This window comes from Engystomops pustulosus, chromosome 3, assembly GCF_040894005.1.
Source record: "Engystomops pustulosus chromosome 3, aEngPut4.maternal, whole genome shotgun sequence".
Taxonomy (NCBI): Eukaryota; Metazoa; Chordata; class Amphibia; order Anura; family Leptodactylidae; genus Engystomops; species Engystomops pustulosus.
In genome coordinates this window covers 182324258-182341225 of record NC_092413.1, presented here as the reverse complement: position 1 = coordinate 182341225, position 16968 = coordinate 182324258, and the positions used below count along the sequence as shown (strand labels likewise).

The 16968-nt window shown below is 39.9% G+C and overlaps 1 protein-coding gene across 2 annotated transcripts in view; it reads left to right on the top strand.

Moving 5' to 3' along the window:
• The first annotated feature begins 14685 nt into the window (after nucleotides 1-14685).
• The window catches only part of EPHA4 (EPH receptor A4), a 47141-nt gene continuing 44858 nt past the window's right edge, over nucleotides 14686-16968 (top strand). The window contains exon 1 of one of the 2 annotated variants that reach the window (XM_072143134.1): nucleotides 14686-14873. In XM_072143134.1, the coding sequence (XP_071999235.1) occupies nucleotides 14780-14873 (94 nt within the window). In that variant the 5' untranslated portion in view covers nucleotides 14686-14779. The remainder of the gene's footprint in view (nucleotides 14874-16968) is intronic. The other variant, XM_072143135.1, reaches the window with a different exon arrangement.

Here is a 16968-nt window from a genome sequence, read left to right as displayed (position 1 = left end):
GCCGATCACGCATTGAGGTCTCATTCTCACTATTTGATGGAGCAGTAAATATCCTAGGAGACTTGAGCGCTCCATTTGCAGCTTCAGGCACTCCTATAAAGAGCAATGCTTCACCTGCCTCTTCATCTATGGTCGTGGTGCTCCCATTGGTCAGAATACAACCAATCATATTGTTGTTCCATGTCGCATGGATAGGGGATAACTTTAAACATTGGTACAACCTCTTTTGTATTTCACCATGAAGATGATTGTTTCTAATCGCTACGCACCAACAAGTGTCTTTATAAGTATATTATTTTATGTGGGTTATACCCAGTAACTCCGAGAATTATAATACGGGGTATTAGGACTTTATGTTCCATCATTCCACTGGTTTATTAACATGCTGAAGATAAAACACAGAAATTTTGGCTACTGAATAATCCATTCCATACATCTCAAAATGGTTGTCCGTAAATTTCTACAAATTGGACTAGATAAATAGAACAATCTAGCATGAGTAGAAGAATCCTTAGATTGGGTAGACCCCCTGGCTTATTTAAGTAGCTACATCTTCTGAATGAAGAAATTGAAGTAACGGTAGTCAAGGATTGATAGATATAAGAACCAACAAAGGATGTGCCCTTATTAGTGGTAATGATACCCTCTGATGAGAGACACATCTGTACGATGGTTCAAAGCACATGTGTGACTCGTCCATGTGTGGGTGTAAGGGCTCAGAGGGTCAGAGGGGATGCCAAAAATTGGAGTGCATGTTATACATTCAGGGTAGTTTTCTAGTATTTCCCTTTAATGCATTACTGAATTAGAAAAAAAGATGTATTCATCTGGTTTAGCCCTTTGTATTATTATGTCATTTGTTTACGCTCTTGTGAGCAGGACCCTCACTCCTATAGTTCCATATGACTGTTTCTATTCTGTAATGTAATATTATATCTGTATATGTCCCCTATGATTTGTAAAGCGCTACGGAATATGATGGCGCTATATAAATAGAGATTATTATTATATCATACCCCATGGCGTCTGCTGCCGGAGTGGTCTGTAGTTGTGAACTGTATGGACCTTGTGTATATGGTGAAATCTGAATTATGTATAGGTAAGTGGGTATATGTTTACCATAAAAAGTGGTTTTGATTAAACATAAAAAACCTGAACCATTTATTGTTATTTAGCCTACAATACATTCAGGTGAGAGGGGGGGGGGGGTACCAGACTGTCTACTCCAGCCCAGGGCAGTAGAAATCATATAGTGGTAGTACCAACCATCTTGTGCATAGGGGATAAGGTTCTGACTGCTGGGACCCCCACCCATCATGAGAACGGGAACCTAGCAATCTGCAGGGCTCCATTCCATAGTGTGGGACTGTCAGCATTTGCAGAGCACAGCGCTAAGCTATCACTGGACTCCCACAGACAGTAAATAGGAGTGTTGTAGAGTGCTGTGCTCGGCTATTTTTAACACTCCCATAGCATTCAGGAGAGCATCAGGAAGCATGATCATGCTGCCACTCCACCCATTGGTGAGAATGAAACTCCCATTCTCCAGATTGTTGGGGGTACAGTTCTTGCGATTGGTGGGGGTCTGAGCATTTGGACTCTCAGCTATCAACTTGTTGTGCCCTATCCACAGACTAGTTGGCACAACCTTTTTAGTGATCAAGGAGTTGGAGTGTGGTGGACAAAGCTTATAGGCTCCTCTTATAAGCCTGAAATGGGTCCAATCTTTGTAGGTTATGTGATACAATGATGTAATACTCCATTGGATGTCTTATTAATAGGTATATAGGGGCTCACCATGTACTACTTGTACGTCTTTGACCTTACTTTTTCCAAATTGGACCAAAAACCTTTCTAATTTATTGGTTCTATGAATCTTTAATAGTTTACATTCGGACAGATTGGTGAAAGTCATTTGGATATTTGGGCTGTAGAGGAGAAAGTCTCCAGGGGAAGGGGGACACATGAGAAGTGTTTACATTGTACTTGTAATGGTCAACCTTTACTTAAAGCTGCGCACACAAAGGCTGAGAGTAGAAGAAAGACTCTTCATGTCATTTTGGAAATCAGTGCCTCATCCATCATCCGTAACCCAAGAGCAGGACCATGGAGCTAATGTCCGTCCATTAATGACATTGCTTTTACTGGGATTAAACGCTGGATAGAATTCTTAAGGTCTTTTTCTTATTATCACTGGCTGGGATAGAAAATACGATACAATATAACATTTTTGCAAAAACATTGCCATTGTATAGTGCAACTTTTTTGTAGTCAGCCTATCTATGTAACTTAAACTGATTGTAAGACATAGTATGATCCATGCTATAGAGAGAAGGGGTGTAGCTATAGGGATACAGAAGCTGCAGTGATATCAGAGCATACATTATATAATCCAGGTTCTGGCTTTTGAAGTGTATGACCCTTTTAAGGATTGTGAACACCAGAGATCTTAAACATGTCCTCCTGATCTCAGGATTAATTAACCATCATTAGAATAGGAGATAAAGTGGAGATCGTTGGGGGTCTGACACCAGGGCACCATAAGCTGTTTTCGGCACAGGGTGCAGATGGCTCCATGCACTGTGGGGGGACCCAACCCTTCTTTTGCAGCCCCATACTGATTCTCATTTAATAATCTATTTTAAGGAACATCTCCCAGATATTTATGTCACATTGTATGGAGCTGGATGCAGATGGCTCTGTACACTTCATAGTGGCCATGCAGCGGTACTGCAGCTTACATCAAATAAACTGCAATATAGGAGTTGGGTCACCCCACAGCGTATTCAGACATTTGCTTTCAGATTTGTACATGGTACCAAAAACACCTGATCAATGTGGGGGCTGGATGTCGGCCCCCACTGGTTTCTAATTAATCCTTTTCTAAGGATTGATACTATAAGGTGTATATAGTTGCCCTCTTTCCGAAATGTTTTTTGTTGTATGCTTTATGGCACAGGACAACACTTGAGGTCCAACAGAAAGTACCAGAAACATTACTAACCAACATAAAGCTAACACTGCCTAAAAGTTTAATAACTCACCCTGATGTATATCCCCGGGTTACATACAAGATAGGGTCTGTAGATTTGTTCTTAATTTGAGTTTGTATGTAAGTCAGAACTGTATATTTTATCATTATAACCCCAGCCAGAAGTTTTTTGGTCTCTGTGACAATTGGATTTTAAAAATGTTGGGTTGTCATAAAAATCAATATAAACACTAAATCTTCATTACAGACACATTTGATAACTGTTATAGCTGTTTATTGTAGCCTAGGACTAAAGTACAATAAATTACCAATATCCAGAGGTCCGTTTGTAACTAGGGGTCGTATGTAAGTCGAGTGTTCTTAAGTAGGGGACCGCCTGTATATGTATAAAAGAAATAACCAGAAATATGTTTTAAAATACGGAAGACGATGAGGAGGATGAGTATTGTCAGCATAATTATTATCATTATATTTCTATCAGAGAGAAAAATAACGAAATTTAGTCATTTATAAGAACTAATTTTAACTCCTTAACGCTCTGCGCCGTAGCTCTACGGCGCAGAGGTATAAGGAGTGTATGAAGAGGGCTCACGGGCTGAGTCCTCTTCATACAAAGGTGGGGGTTTTTGCAAAATGCATAAAACCCCCACCGCTAATAACCGCGGTCGGTGCTAGCACCGATCGCGGCTATTAACCCCCCCGTTGCCGCCGGCAAAGTCGCCGGCGGCATTTAAAAGACGGCGGCGCGCGGGCGCCGCCATCTTTTTTTCGATCGCCACGCCCCCGAACGTCATCGGGGGGCGGCGATCGGTTGCCATGGTAGCCTCGTGTCTTCTTTTGACACGAGGCTATCTGGCAGCTGCAGATTCGTTACAATGAGCCAGTGGCTCATTGTAATGAATGTGCTGCAAAAATGCCATATATTGCAATACAGAAGTATTGCAGTATATGGTAGCAGCGATCTGACCATCTAGGGTTAATGTACCCTAGATGGTCTAAAAGATAGTGAAAAAAAAAATAAAAAAAAAAGTTTAAAAAAAAAAAAAAATTAATAAAATATTAAAAGTTCAAATCACCCCCCTTTCCCTAGAACGGATATAAAACATAATAAACAGTAAAAATCACAAACATATTAGGTATCGCCGCGTCCCAAAATGCCCGATCTATCAAAATATAAAAACGTTTACGGCCGGCGGTGACCTCCGAGACGGGAAATGGCGCCCAAATGTCCGAAATGCGACTTTTACACCTTTTTACATAACATAAAAAATGAAATAAAAAATGATCAAAATATCGCACAGACCTCAAAATGGTAGCAATGAAAACGTCGCCTCATTTCGCAAAAAATGACCCCTCACACATCTCTGTGCGCCAAAGTATGAAAAAGTTATTAGCGTCAGAAGATGGCCAAAAAATTTTTTTCTTTTTTGTACACATTCGTTTAATTTTTGAAAATGTATTAAAACACAATAAAACCTATATAAATTTGGTATCACCGCGATCGCACCGAACCAGAGAATAAAGTAGGCGTGTTATTTGGAGCGAAGAGTGAAAGTCGTAAAAACTGAGCCCACAAGAACGTGACGCACGTGACGTTTTTTTTCAATTTTTCCACATTTGGAATTTTTTTTCAGCTACGCAGTACACGGCATGTTAAAATAAATAACATCACGGGAAAGTAAAATTTGTTACGCACAAAATAAGCCCTCACACAGGTCTCTACACGGAAAAATGAAAAAGTTATGGATTTTTGAAGTTGGAGAGCGAGAAATCGGCCGAAAAACCCTGCGTCCTTAAGGGGTTAAAGAATTTCGATCTCATTTCAAGAATTTTATTTGGGCTTCAGACATAGTATGTAATGAATTCAACATGTTATTTTACAGCACGTAATCTTGGTAACTTGTTTTATATCATTGCTTTACAAAACGTTTTTTATAGAACATCCACCCCCTAGTAGATCCACATATAAACAACAGGGGCTATGTATTATACGGCTGGGATTTATGTATATTTTTGGCTAGGCCCACACATAGAATCTATGTTTTACTGGCTCAGACCTGTTTCATATAAGAACAATCTCTCCATAAAAAATGCACAGTTTCAAAGCCAAATTATTACTTTATTTCTCCCTTTATGTTGGTTTTATTTTTTTTTTATTGTTTTACTGCCTACCTATGGATTTGGCCCGGGACCTCGTAGAAGACTTCAGTATGTAAAGCATATTTTTATCAAATCGGAGCCACAAATATTTATTATATGCAGTCCCCCTTTGAAACAAAGTTGTACTTAAAAACATAAGTATGAGTATAAATGCTCATTGTATGTGTAAATCTGTATCAACTACCACCTCACTGCTACGTAACCAAGAATATATCCATAGGCTGCTGCAGAACCTCACTAGACGTACCATAAAGGGAACCTGTCACATTTTATGTTCATCCTGCTCTGCCAGCAGACAGCAGTATATTGTAGAGCAGGAGGAGCTGAGTAAATTGATATATGGTTTGTGGGGAAATATCCAGGATATTTTGACACTTATGGACAAATGTTTCCACTTCTTTTGGGGTTCCAGGTCTAGTGGGCAGTATCTTTGAATGATTGAAAACTTTTCCTGCATATAGAGGACTGTCAGTCATGTATTAGAACTTACTGGACTCCTTAGATGTGAAGCATAAAGTTACACATTGTACCTAAGGCTGGGATGGAAAAAACACATATCACAATTTTTTATTGGCTCGAAGATCCAGGGTCACAGGCCAGTGATTGGATAAAGAGGGTCTTGTGACTCCCCAGAACTTTCAGTGAGATACAGTTTAAAAACCCAAAGTACTGGAGTATTGCAGAAAATAGAAGCCAAAGTGGGGAAGCATGTGTTTATTTCCCATCTTGTCCCAGGCCCTTTAGGGGTTTTAAATATAATGGAAAAACCCTTTATTCTATTTCCACATATTTATATATCAATTGGCTCAGTAGTCCCTGCTTCATGATAAGATTTTGGTAGAAGGAATAGAATTTTCATTCTAACCTGTTGAGAGTAGAATAGAGAGGAAGCGACCATTTGTTTAATAGCGGTTTTAAAGAAGGTATGTTTACTCAGACATAGAGTAGGAATCAAAGAGTTGTAGGTGGTCACATCAGTGATATGATATTATTATTTCTGGTGTTATAACTGTTATGTGTTCCTATTTATATAGGGGGCATGTGTTATTGGGTGTGAAGGAGGTGAGTAAATTAATTCACTTTTGTAAATATAATATATAGTATGAGGGGAATGGAAATTATTATGGCACATTGCATAGGCCTGTATATGTTGTAGGGGCGCATGTTATACATGAATCTGGCGCTCCCTGAACTGCCCCGACAGAGAGCCCCAACTTTTTTGTGGTGCACCTTTAACATAGGTTGTGCAACACATATCTGTCGTACTTTGCATGATAAATCTGGTGCATGGTCCGGTTGAACACTGGAACGCCCCTAGTTTGTGTTGCATGATGCCTAATGTAGCCGCGCCACAAAATGGTTGCGTGCGACACAAATGTGGTGCAGACACTTCTTAAATACCTATGCAAGTAGTTTGCACCTAATGTGCAAAGACAGACAGAAAACTGGCGCATGATCATTAGTAACTGTGCACCATTGTGATTTATGTTATTTTTATTGGTGTGATTATTGTTTATAATAAAAGGTGATTGACCTCCCCCAATGTGAGTAGCTATTTATTACTGTATTTATTATACATAATTCTATCTCGCCGGACAGCTCTTTTTACAACTATACCGAGATTTTCCTATGGTCACTGTCAACATTTACTCGACTCTCAAAAGACACAAGTAGCGCCAGGACCTTACAATATAAGTTCTGTCTCCTCTACCATTCCTGACTATTGTTACAATCTGTGTACAAGGAATGTCCAGAGCAATGACACACACTGACCAGATGTGGAAGGAGAGGTGTGGGAGTTAGCAGTGTGGGCAGACGCCTTCCTCCGTATTATCCAGGACATCAGCTGCTTCTCATTGTACATTCAGCTCCTTGGCTCTGCTGACTTGCATACTAAAGGGATACAATTCAGCACCTTGTCTCATCTTCCATCATCACAGTGTGTGCTAAGTCTCTGCCACTCTGTGCACATTTCTATGGTCTCCCACTGGGCCCAGTGCCTATCTGACAGCAGTGATCTGGCAGGGAGATGGATGGACATGAGTAGGTGGGCATGACAAAGACAGAGGAGTGAATTAACCCAGGCTCCAGGTTTCACCACTGATGGTTGCTGCCACAGCTGTAAGTGTAGGTGGGGGTCTGGTGGGTCAATGAAAGAGCTTAGTGTAGAATACAAATACAGCACAATGACACAGGCATTGTATGTCACATATGTAGGTGCTGTAATATCTACATTACATCATCTCACCGTTTAGGGCCGTTTTACAGATACAGATTGGTCCCCATTATTCTCCAATACTAATGCACAACAGATTTTTCCATACCATCTCCGCTCAACAGCTTGAAGTAGTGAAGGATTGCAGGTAGTTAGGGCACCGGGAGACCTAATTGTTACAAATGACTCCTGGAATGAAATGTTACTGGCATGAATGGCCCTGGGGCAGCCTTTCCTGTTTACATTGGACATGGAAGTACTAAATAGCGCCAGTTCTATCCATTAATTGTTTTAATTAGATTCTACTTCCCTACTTCTCATCTGCCCTTAATCCAAACTGTTCTACAAATCCTTTCAAACTCAAATTTATGGCACTGCCCAGCACTCAGTATTTTACAGTCCGAGGCGAGGATGATGACAGGATTTCTCGAAATGGTTTATGGGGCTTGTCTTTTCTATAGCTGTTTAATATCTGAGCCATGATTGCATAACCCATAAAATTGGCCATAGACATTATACTTCTGTGGGAATATCCAGCAGATGGATTTTCTGTATGGCCGGACAGCAGGAAACGCGTGTTGACTGCTCGGGTGCAAAGCTAATGGTATGGTCATTGAGGAAGACTGGGATCCCACTGAACAGAACACTTCTAGGATAGACTGGACAGTTCTGAGGGCCTCACTTATTGGTCCAAAGATGGGTTACTAAAATGAATTAATAAAAATTCTTTGTAGTTCTGGTGCTAAACTCGTGGATCAAAGTTGAAATCTACGCCATAACCAGTTTTCTGGTCGGCCAGGGCAGCCTTGCTCCCCACCCTGCTATGACCCCCCTCTTAGCAATGCTTGTGGCACAAAAATGCATTTTTTCATGGCAAAAACCTGATGTAGAAGGTATAATACATGGACTATGTTGCCGTAACTGGGGTCAGATCTATAAAACTGTGCCCAATGATAAATTTGCAGCATTTGTAAATCTAAGGACTAGTTCACAAAGCCGAATTTGACACATTTGTCAGCAGAAACGCTGTATCGAAATCTGCAGACCTGCTAATAATTTTACTTACAATACATGTTTTTAGCAGAATCTAACGATATTCCAGTGAAGTACAAGGTGTGCTGCCAATGGCCAATATAGGGAGATTTTGATACAGATAATTCCTCCAAATTAACATTAACCCAAAAAATGTTGTTGCAAGATTCTACTGCAAATTTTACATCAACTCAAAGATAGACTGAAGTGCGATTGCAATTATCTTAACAACTTTTAAAAACGTTGCATTAGGTAGAAAGGTACAACATAGTTGAGAAAAACCTGTTTTGCTACTTTTTAGTGCCCCAATACTGGTGTATGGAGCTTCATTAATCCCTCCTTTCATCATTGCCTCGATGATATACGTTAAAGTTTTCTTATAAGTTTCAGAGGTAAGTGTTTTTCAAGAATATAGGGGTGCTATCTAAAAGTGGGAATATCTGAAGATTTGTCAAAAGATATAATTTTACTTAAAGAGTAGTAGATACTTGAAACAAGCTTCTAGCAAATGTAGTAGAAATATCTATTTACACTAGAATAGGATACAATATACAGGCGGTCCCCTACTTAAGAACACCTGACTTACAGACGACCCCTAGTTACAAATGAACCTCTGGATGTTGGTAATTTACTGTACTTTAGCCTTAGCTTACAATAATCAGCTGTAACAGTTACCAATGGGGTATGTAATGAAGCTTTATTGTTAATTCTGGTTCTTATGACAATTCAACATTTTTTAAAATCCAATTTTCACAGAGGCCAAAAAAAATTTGGCTGGTGATAAAATTATAAAACATACAGTTCTGAATTACATATAAATTCAACTTAAGTACAAACCTACAGAATCTATCTTGTACGTAACCCAGGGACTACCTGTACATGCATATGTAATAAACTAATAAAAAGAAATAATATAATATCTGACCAGTGTCATTTTCTCATAGTAGAGAATTCCTTTTCCATTAGTAGATTCCTCTGGCTAATATTTACCATAGATGAGTCCAACATTCAGCCAAAATGTAACATATTCCGATTTTGTGTAGGACAGCATTATTGCATTAGGTGGTGAACACACTTAATTTTTAACAGCGCATCTTTACTGGGATTCACTCTTTTAATGAGAATGCGCTCACCCCTGACACCTGCCTTCTCAACCACCTGTAATGTTTTACAGTCAAAATGATGTTACACACTGTTGTGTTAGAGAGACCAGAAAGTCACCCATGGATCAATGGGAGCAGATCTGGATACATTTTACTGAATGGGAAACGAACGACCTGATTCTCAGTTGTTTTTTTTTCTCCATTGATTCCAGTCTGGCCAGAATTTGGAAAAATTAAATAACTGTTCTTTCATAATCATGAATGTGAATATTCAGGCAGTCCCCGGGTTACGTACAAGATAGGTTCTATAGGTTGTTTGTATTGTACTTAAGTTGAATTTGTATGTAAGTCGGAACTGTATATTTTATAATTGTAGCTCCAGACAAATTTTTTTGGCCTCTGTGACAATTAGATTTTAAAAAGAACCAGGATTAACAAAAAAAGCTTAACTGCCGACACCTTTGATAGCTGTTACCTGGAGCTGTTACCCTAGGAAATAAGAGGTGTCTGATTTTCTCCCCTCTATCCTGTGCAAATATATGTGCTATACAGATAGCTGTCACCTTAGAGTTTTGACGCAGTTTTTTGAATCAAAAGCCAGGATTGAACTTAATATGAACATTAATGATGCATATATATATCCTTCCTGATGGATTTATTTCTGAATTAAAACTGTGTGATCCTAGCCTTAGGCTTACCTGGTGAGAGGTTACTACTGTTTAGACCCTATAATAAAGGGGGTCACCTGTGTATCTTTTAATAGATCATAAACTGGTCTAACAATGTAAAGAAACTGGTGATTGTAGTAATTCCAGGCCAGCTCCCGCATTGCTCACTTGGTGGCGCTGTTGCTTCATGCTGCATCTATGGAACGTCCCACGACAGTGTTTAAATCATTGTTCAGCTTGCAGCTCGCCACATGAAAGTGGAAAAGCCTTTAAATTGCCACTTTCTGCACCGCAAACACTGTTAACAACCAAATTCATTAACAGAGCCATCCATTTTTCACTGACAATTGCACCACACTCGCCCCGGTTGCCTGGAGTCATACATCCAGTTGCTTGTATGGAGATTATGTGGAATATACAGGCAGAGTCCTGACATTGTATACAGTCATACTGTATTGTCAGTAAGGCAGTGAGATACAACCATAGTGGCTACAGCACGGCCCTTTTACTATCAGCATCTTAAGAGTTAAACACATTTACCCCCCTGGAGTTCTGTAATGGCCTCCTGGAAATAGTTGGGCCTGTAAATGTGCTGAATACATTACGGAGAAATTTGTCATATTTTAATATTTGGAAATGATGATCCGCAGATTATATAGAACATCTCACTAAGATACATGGTGACCTCACGTCTATCTCACGTTTACGGTCACGTTACTATGTATTCCACTTGTATGTATGTTGTATATATATATATATCATTATTAGGACCTGGGTTAGGTCAAGGGCAAGGACACCCTCTGGATGGAGTTTGTATGTTCTCCCTATGTTTATGTGGGTTTTCCATAAATTCAGATCCAATACATATTTATTTTCAGATTGTAAGCTCTAGCGAGCTATTATTTCATCTGACTTTATATTTGTCTTTATATGTAACCCATAATGTGTACAGCATTATAGAATATGACGGCACTATAGAAAGAAAGATTTATTGATATTTATAAATTTATAAAATAAATCATAAAGTAAATATATGATGTATTTACCGGTGTACATATATAAATATATATATATATATATATATATATATATATATATATGAATTATATAAAATCTATCAACAGTTCAGGAAAGGAAGTTTTCAGGCAAACCAATGAGTATACACCCACAGCCCCCCAAATCATCCTGGTTTGAGAACCCTCAGCATTCCTGTAAATCCTGTAAATATTGAGATCCACAATATTCCTTCTTCATTGCAAAGAGGGATCACACCTAACATATATATAGAGATATACATATGTTATTGGCCATTCTGATATGTGAATAGAAGCCAATTTCGTTAACCACCGCTACTTAAAGGGAACTACTTAAAGGGAAGCACCAAAATATCAATATACATTCGGCTTTGGTAAGCAATATCTTTTTAAAATGTTATTACAGCTTTCAGTACATATATTATTGGGAAAGACTCCATTATCATATAGCGCATGAAGTGTGGTGCACTGACCTCAGCTTCATCCATGTGCTGCAAGTCACATGCGCCAAATTCCTCTAGAGGGAAGTTAGAGGAGAACTCCAGTAACCCTGTATATATAGTGCAAAAGCCCAAAACCTCTACAAAGCCTCCTATGTCTTACCAAGATGAAGCGCTCAATATTGAAATGCTGAACATGTTTCTTTAATGATTACATCAGAACGTTTCCATACTTTCATAGTAATGTGATAATTATAGGCGGAGACGTGTAATACCTATTATTACAAGATGCCAATACATGATTATTATACAGTAGTAGAGCGCTTAAAATAAACAGAGTGGAGCAGGGGAATGCTGATGGTTGGGGATAATGGGGCTCATTTGCTAAGGGATTTGTGCTGCACTTTTGTCGGACTTTGCACGTTTTTCATGGCTAAAACTGCTTGCACTGGTATTTAAAGGGGTTATCCAGGTTTAAAATTTTTTTTATGGCGTTGTAAGCGCTGGGAGATGGTGTGCATGGGAGCATCCGGCCGGAAGCTCCCTGTGTGCCCTTGTACTGAAACTGGCGCACGGAGAAGACGGGCCGCGGCGCGGGACATCGGCAGCACCGGAGGAGGTAAGTACATGTTTATTATGTTTAAATAGCCCTCCCCAGCCCAGCCATAAAAAAATTTTTAAACCCGGATAACCCCTTTAAGAAGTGCTTGTGCCGCTATTATGTCACACGCGACCATTTTTAGGTTGTCGGACCAAGCGCCGTACTTAACATGGAAATTGAGTCGTACGCCGTATGTTAAATGTGCACCACCAAAAAGTTGGTGAATTCTGTCGGGCCAGTGCAGGGAAGCGCCAGATTCATTATTTGTGGCACATGATCTTACTGAATCGCCAAACCGAGCGTTTTACACGTAAATAGCACTTTTGGTGAAGTTTCCGACTTTCTAAGTAAATGTGCCCCAATGTATCACTAATCGAATCCGTCATGAACTTCAGATATGGTTTCTAATTGTTGCTAGCACTTCCAGTATTGCAGTGGGTTTTGTTATGTTCTCATCCCATTTGTGATGTACGGTTAGTGTGTAAGTATGAGAAGCAAAATAGAAGCCACCGGATCCGAATTATGTGTCCGCCTCAACACTATACTGCTCCTCTATAAGAAAAAGGGGTAACCTACAGTGAATTTGGAAACATTAGTCAGCAATGGTATTATTTAAGCTCCACACAGTGCTGGGCATATCTGCGGCATTATCTATGCACTCTAGGGCGGTATTATAGGATGGCATTACTATGTGTTGCACTATTAATACGGTGTAATTATGTGGGGTTTTCAGAACTTTTATGATGCTAATTATTTATGGGTTATTGGTATGGTCTGATAACCTTACAATGTGTGACACAAATTTTTTGCCAGTCTTATGTGGGTATAATGTGATGGTATCACAATGTCTATATTCTGTAAGTTATGTGGCACAGTCTGATGTTACTATAATGTATGGTACTATTTTATTGCCAGTGTTATGTGGAGTTTTTGGCGCTATTATTCTAGTAATATGTGGGTTTTTTGTGGCACAGTCCGATAACCTTACATTGTGTGCCCCTATTACTATGTCAGTATTCTGTGACTTGTGTGGGAATCCGAAATCATGACAATGTACAGCACTATTAGGTATTTATAAATAATAATATTATATTGTCAGCGTTTTGTTACAATATTACTCAAGTTTCCTCCTTCATCGAAAATATTTTGGGTCTCTTTGCCTTATGTCTATATCTAGAATATACGGCTTCAGTTCTGCTGACGGATCATTCATAGCAGTTTGTTTGAGCAGGAAGATATGAAGCCATATATTATTTAACCTTAAATCTAATCTAGTCCATATCATCAATTCTGAAATAACGCAAGAATATTGTGAGAGGAGAGGGGTCATGGACATGATGGTGGGGGGGATTGGTGTTTTCCATGGTGCAATGCAGTTCTCTTTTCCAGGTTCATATTAGTGAGACGCTGCAGCTCCAGATCCGAGGGGGATTATGTTTTAATAGCAAAATGATTGCTTGCAGCAAAGGCGAGCGGCGAGGCAGGCGGCACTCGTGTTCTCTGTGTGCATGCCTGTACTACCTGACATGAGGAAGGGGAGGGGGTGAAGAGCAAGGTGAGTGACAGGCGGACACCGAGGAAATGGCTGGAGAAGCCTGGGGAAGTCCAGGTGTGAATAGCATCGCACAAAGCTGCTACATTTTACACCAGCACTAAGTCGCTGACATGTAGATGTCTAGACACAGGGGGGTCATCCTCTTCTCCCACATGTCTCAGATGGGTGATATAAGCAGTAAAATGTTCTCGTTTTATGACGATTATGTCATTGTAAGATGAGTGGGACATTCCTGGAAGACTCCAGGTACAAATAAATGGTTCATTATAATCAGGGCTTCCTTAAAGGGGGTTAAGTGTATAACTGACATGACATGTAAGATCCCAGGACTCATCCCTTTAAAGGGGTTCATTCTATAACAGACATGACATGTAAGATCCCAGGACACATCCCTTTAAGGGGGTTCATTTTATAACTATCATGACATGTAAGATCGCAGGACACATCCAAAAAAACATTGGATAAGATAAATAGAATAATAATAATAATTATTATTAATTAGATAGATATATACACATATATATTTAGTTCAGTGATTGACAACTCTTCACAATTGTGATTGTCTACAATATGACGGCTACTTAGAGCATCTTTTTACATATATATGAAACCAGCGCTCCAGGAGTTAATGAATCCAGTGGATCCAGGATTTGGAGATTTGGAGCTACGGATGGGTAGAAGGGGCAGAGAGATCCCGGAGACTCTTCCTCTGCTCCGTTCCTCCGTCTCACTCTCTGTCTGGCAATGTCGGGACAGTCCAGGTAAAATGGGAGTGGTTTGCGCCTTTTCTCCCCGCCCCTCTCCCCTGTGATTGGCTGGGGCACGGATGAGTGAAGGAAAGACCCGAGACCACGCCCCTCTGGCAATGTCTTGCAGCCGCACTCAAACTTGAAGCAGTTATTCCACTGGGATAGTGCGGGGAGCAGAGCGGCCACCACCATCATCATCATCACCATCCTCCTCCGCTCCTGCAGCCGCCATGGCTGGGATTATCCTACACTGCGTCTTGTCTTCTCTGCTCTTTGGCTTGACTTGTGCGGTTACAGGATCTAGGATCTATCCAGCCAGTGAAGGTAAGCCTGGGATCACTACTACTACCTCTACTACTACTACTCCGCGGATCCTATGGGGCTGACAAGGTGGATTACTGGAGGATCTACAGGATCACTGCCGCACAAGTTTCCTCCTGGATGAAGGACAAAGTTGGAGAAGAAGTTGGATGTGCTCGTGGATCATCATCACTGTGTAGCGCTCCAGACCTGGGGATGATGTGGATTACTACATGCAGCAGATTGAGTTGTGGATTACAATAGGAGGATCAGTGTATAGGTGGACTGGAACTAGATGCAGATGTGCATTACTAGATTACCACTACGTATATTCTCATATGCATGTGGATTATGTGTTCTATTAAGAAAAATTACTGGATTACTACAATTACGATGTTAAATGTAGTCGGATAGTCGGATACTTATGTGTATATGAGTGTGTGTATGTGTGAAAGACTAGAATAATATGGATTATCTAGGAGATTATGTGAAATCCGGGAGTAATAGACTATAAAATGTATGTAAAATGTGGTGCTAATGCAGAATAAGAGATGAATATTGGAATGATCGGGCGCATTACTAGATGTCTGATTAGGATTAGTATGTGGGTATCTAGTAGTTTATGTGAAATCCTGGAGTATTAGACTATAAAATGTATCTACAATGTGCTGCATATGGCGAATAATCAGCGTATATGGGAATTGTCGGGTGCACATCTGGAACAGGAGAATATATATGGGGATTCATGGGATGTACGATGTGTATGGGGATTACTAGGATGTATATGTAGATTATTAGGATGTATAAAGTGTATGGGGGATAGTAGATTATTAGAACAAATGGATAATTATGGAATATGAAAGTCTATTTGTAGATTACTAGCTCAATATAACACTATGATCGATTCCTGTATGGATTACACGATTATTAGGGTGAATGATTCCTGCATGAATGACTTGAGTTTTGGATGAATGATGCATGGTGTTACTATAATATATATATATATATATATATATATATATATATATATATATATATTATATGGGGTATACACTAGGATTGCATGTAAGTACTGAGAGTAGAGCTGTGTGCCCACACTGCGATGCCGGAGGAGGGAGCCGCTCACCTTGCTACCTTGGGGAGCTTTGTGTGAGTGCACTCAGTGGGGTGGCAGCTCCCCCCATTCTGACCCTGCATTGCACCCTCTCCTGCCTCTGCAATGTGTACTGAGCAGCCTCCACATTCTGCTTTATTGGCATTGTATCTAAGTATTAGGGTATAGGAGACCATATAACTAACTATTAGGGTGTATCAGGAGGCTAAGTATCAGGGTGTATAAACGGGCCATATAGCAATATAGGGTAAATGTTTAGGGTTATAGCTTAGTATTAGGCTGTGTGTGAGGACATGCATTGTAGGACATATTGTAGGGTATAAGGCATAAAACCTTGTATTAGGGTCTGTGGGGGCTTAAAATGTAGTGTTATGATGTATGGAAAAAGATTAAGTGCAAGATTGGGGGATACTGCTTGCTACTGGGGTGTATCTGAGCTCATATAGCTTAGGGTACTTCTAAGGGTATATACAGTATGTGTACACCTAAAGCCATATTGTACAGTTGTGTGATGTTTCATATCCAAAGGCGATACAGCTTAGTTTGTATCTAAGTATATGTAGCTTTGTCCTGTGATGTATCTAAGCAGATTGAGCAGTGCATGAATATGGTGACAGATACAGATGTGTACATGATGGCAGCGCATAGGCATGTCTGTCCATGGCATCTTTCTGTACATGGTGCAGGGAGGCGCAGGGCTATGTAAGGATAGAAATAATTATTCACTGCATTTGTGAGAAATGTATTTTATATGTTATCTATCTTTCTATCTATCCATCCTATACTCGAATATGGATTTGCAGTGCATGGGATTTACTAAAGCTTTGTCTCCACATTGTATAGGTATTATATGGTGTGTGTCTTTTGTAAGATGCCGAGCTTTATGCCCATGGTAAACTTGGCAGCCATAAAGTTGCACTGGAGGCTGTGTGAATGCTGGTCACGTCTGCCTTTCTCTTTCCCCTTATTCCCTCTTTTTGTATAAAATGAGACCCATTGTTCTCT